Genomic DNA, 1,183 nt, shown 5'->3' on the forward strand with positions numbered 1-1,183 from the left:
CAAACCCCACCCTCCTCAGGCCCCAGCTCCCCCCAATCTCCGGATTTTTCGTACCCCAGAGCTGGCATCCCTACCGGGAAAAGTAGTTAATTACCTGAATTTCCTTTTGCACCGACAAAAGTGCCATCCACCTGGGGGCTCTTTATTTTATTTTACATTTTGTCTTCAAATGTATAAACACAACCATGACGGCTAGTCTGTCGGAAAGCCTCCACGAAAGCTTTCAAATATCTAAAACAGTTGCCATTTGAATCGGCGCCGTAGACACCTGGGCGGCGGGGGAGATTCTTTAATCTGAAATTTGCTTCGCCGCCCAGAGCCAGTCTCTTAGGGGCGGCCCCTTTTCGGCCGTCCCGGGCTTGACTCCGCCCCGCGGTGGGTGGGGCTTTCCTCCTTCCTCCTCCTCTTCCCCCTCCCTCGCAAGCTGCCCGGGCCTCCCTTTTTGGCCCGGGTCCAGTTTCCTGTTTGACGTCACCGCCTGCAGTTTTTTTTTCCAGGGTTCCCCCCCCCCCCCTTTACAACTTGTGCAGTTTCGTGTGTAATCGGAGCGGGCCGACGCCGGGGCAACCTCAGCTGCCGCCTGGCAAGGAAGGCGCTGCGCTTTTCCTACCCCGCAGCAAGAAGGGCTGCTGTCGAAGCCGCCCTCCCCTTCACCCCTTTTCTTTCCTTCCGTCCTTCCTCTCTTGCTTGCTTGCTGTTCGGGAAACCCGGGATCCTCTTAATTTCTCTTTACCTTCTGTCTTTTTTTGGCTACGCGAGGACGAGCCCGGCGGGGGCTGCAGGAGAGGCGCATTTCTCAAGATTCTAGTCCGCAGCAATCCGTGCATTCCGCCGGGGCCGTCTGAAAGGCGCCCGCTTTTGCAGCGATTTCCCCCCCCCGCCGGGTTTCCCTTCGCTTGCGGGGTGGGGGGGGGGCGAGAGAAGAGAAGAGAAGCAGGCTTGCGAGGCGTGCCGCTCGCTGTTCTCTCGCTTCTGGGAAATCACCATGGACAGAAAACAAGGTAGCTGTGTTGCAATTTCTTCTTTTAATTTTTTTTTTGTAAATCTTCCAACTGCATGCTGGGGAGAAAGAGCTGGTTTGCAATTCGGATGCATGCCTCCGAAGGTGTTTTTTAAAGTATATATAATCGACCGACGGGGTTGCAAGTTCTTTCTCCTCTCCCCCCCCCCTCCAATTCCTGCA

At 55.5% G+C, this 1,183-nt stretch overlaps 1 protein-coding gene across 2 annotated transcripts in view; it reads left to right on the top strand.

Annotated features, from left to right (window-relative positions):
- The window catches only part of LOC107120519 (dual specificity mitogen-activated protein kinase kinase 3-like), an 81,137-nt gene that overhangs the window by 40,213 nt on the left and 39,741 nt on the right, over positions 1 to 1,183 (top strand). The window contains exon 1 of one of the 2 annotated variants that reach the window (XM_015423236.1): positions 536 to 1,001. The exons of the other annotated variant lie outside the window; for it this stretch is intronic. Within the exon in view, the coding sequence (XP_015278722.1) occupies positions 986 to 1,001 (16 nt within the window). The 5' untranslated portion in view covers positions 536 to 985. Of the gene's footprint in view, positions 1 to 535; positions 1,002 to 1,183 lie in introns of those variants that run through there. 2 annotated transcript variants of the gene reach the window in all.

This window comes from Gekko japonicus, unplaced genomic scaffold (assembly GCF_001447785.1).
Source record: "Gekko japonicus isolate JY-2015 unplaced genomic scaffold, Gekko_japonicus_V1.1 scaffold869, whole genome shotgun sequence".
In the NCBI taxonomy this organism is placed as follows: domain Eukaryota; kingdom Metazoa; phylum Chordata; class Lepidosauria; order Squamata; family Gekkonidae; genus Gekko; species Gekko japonicus.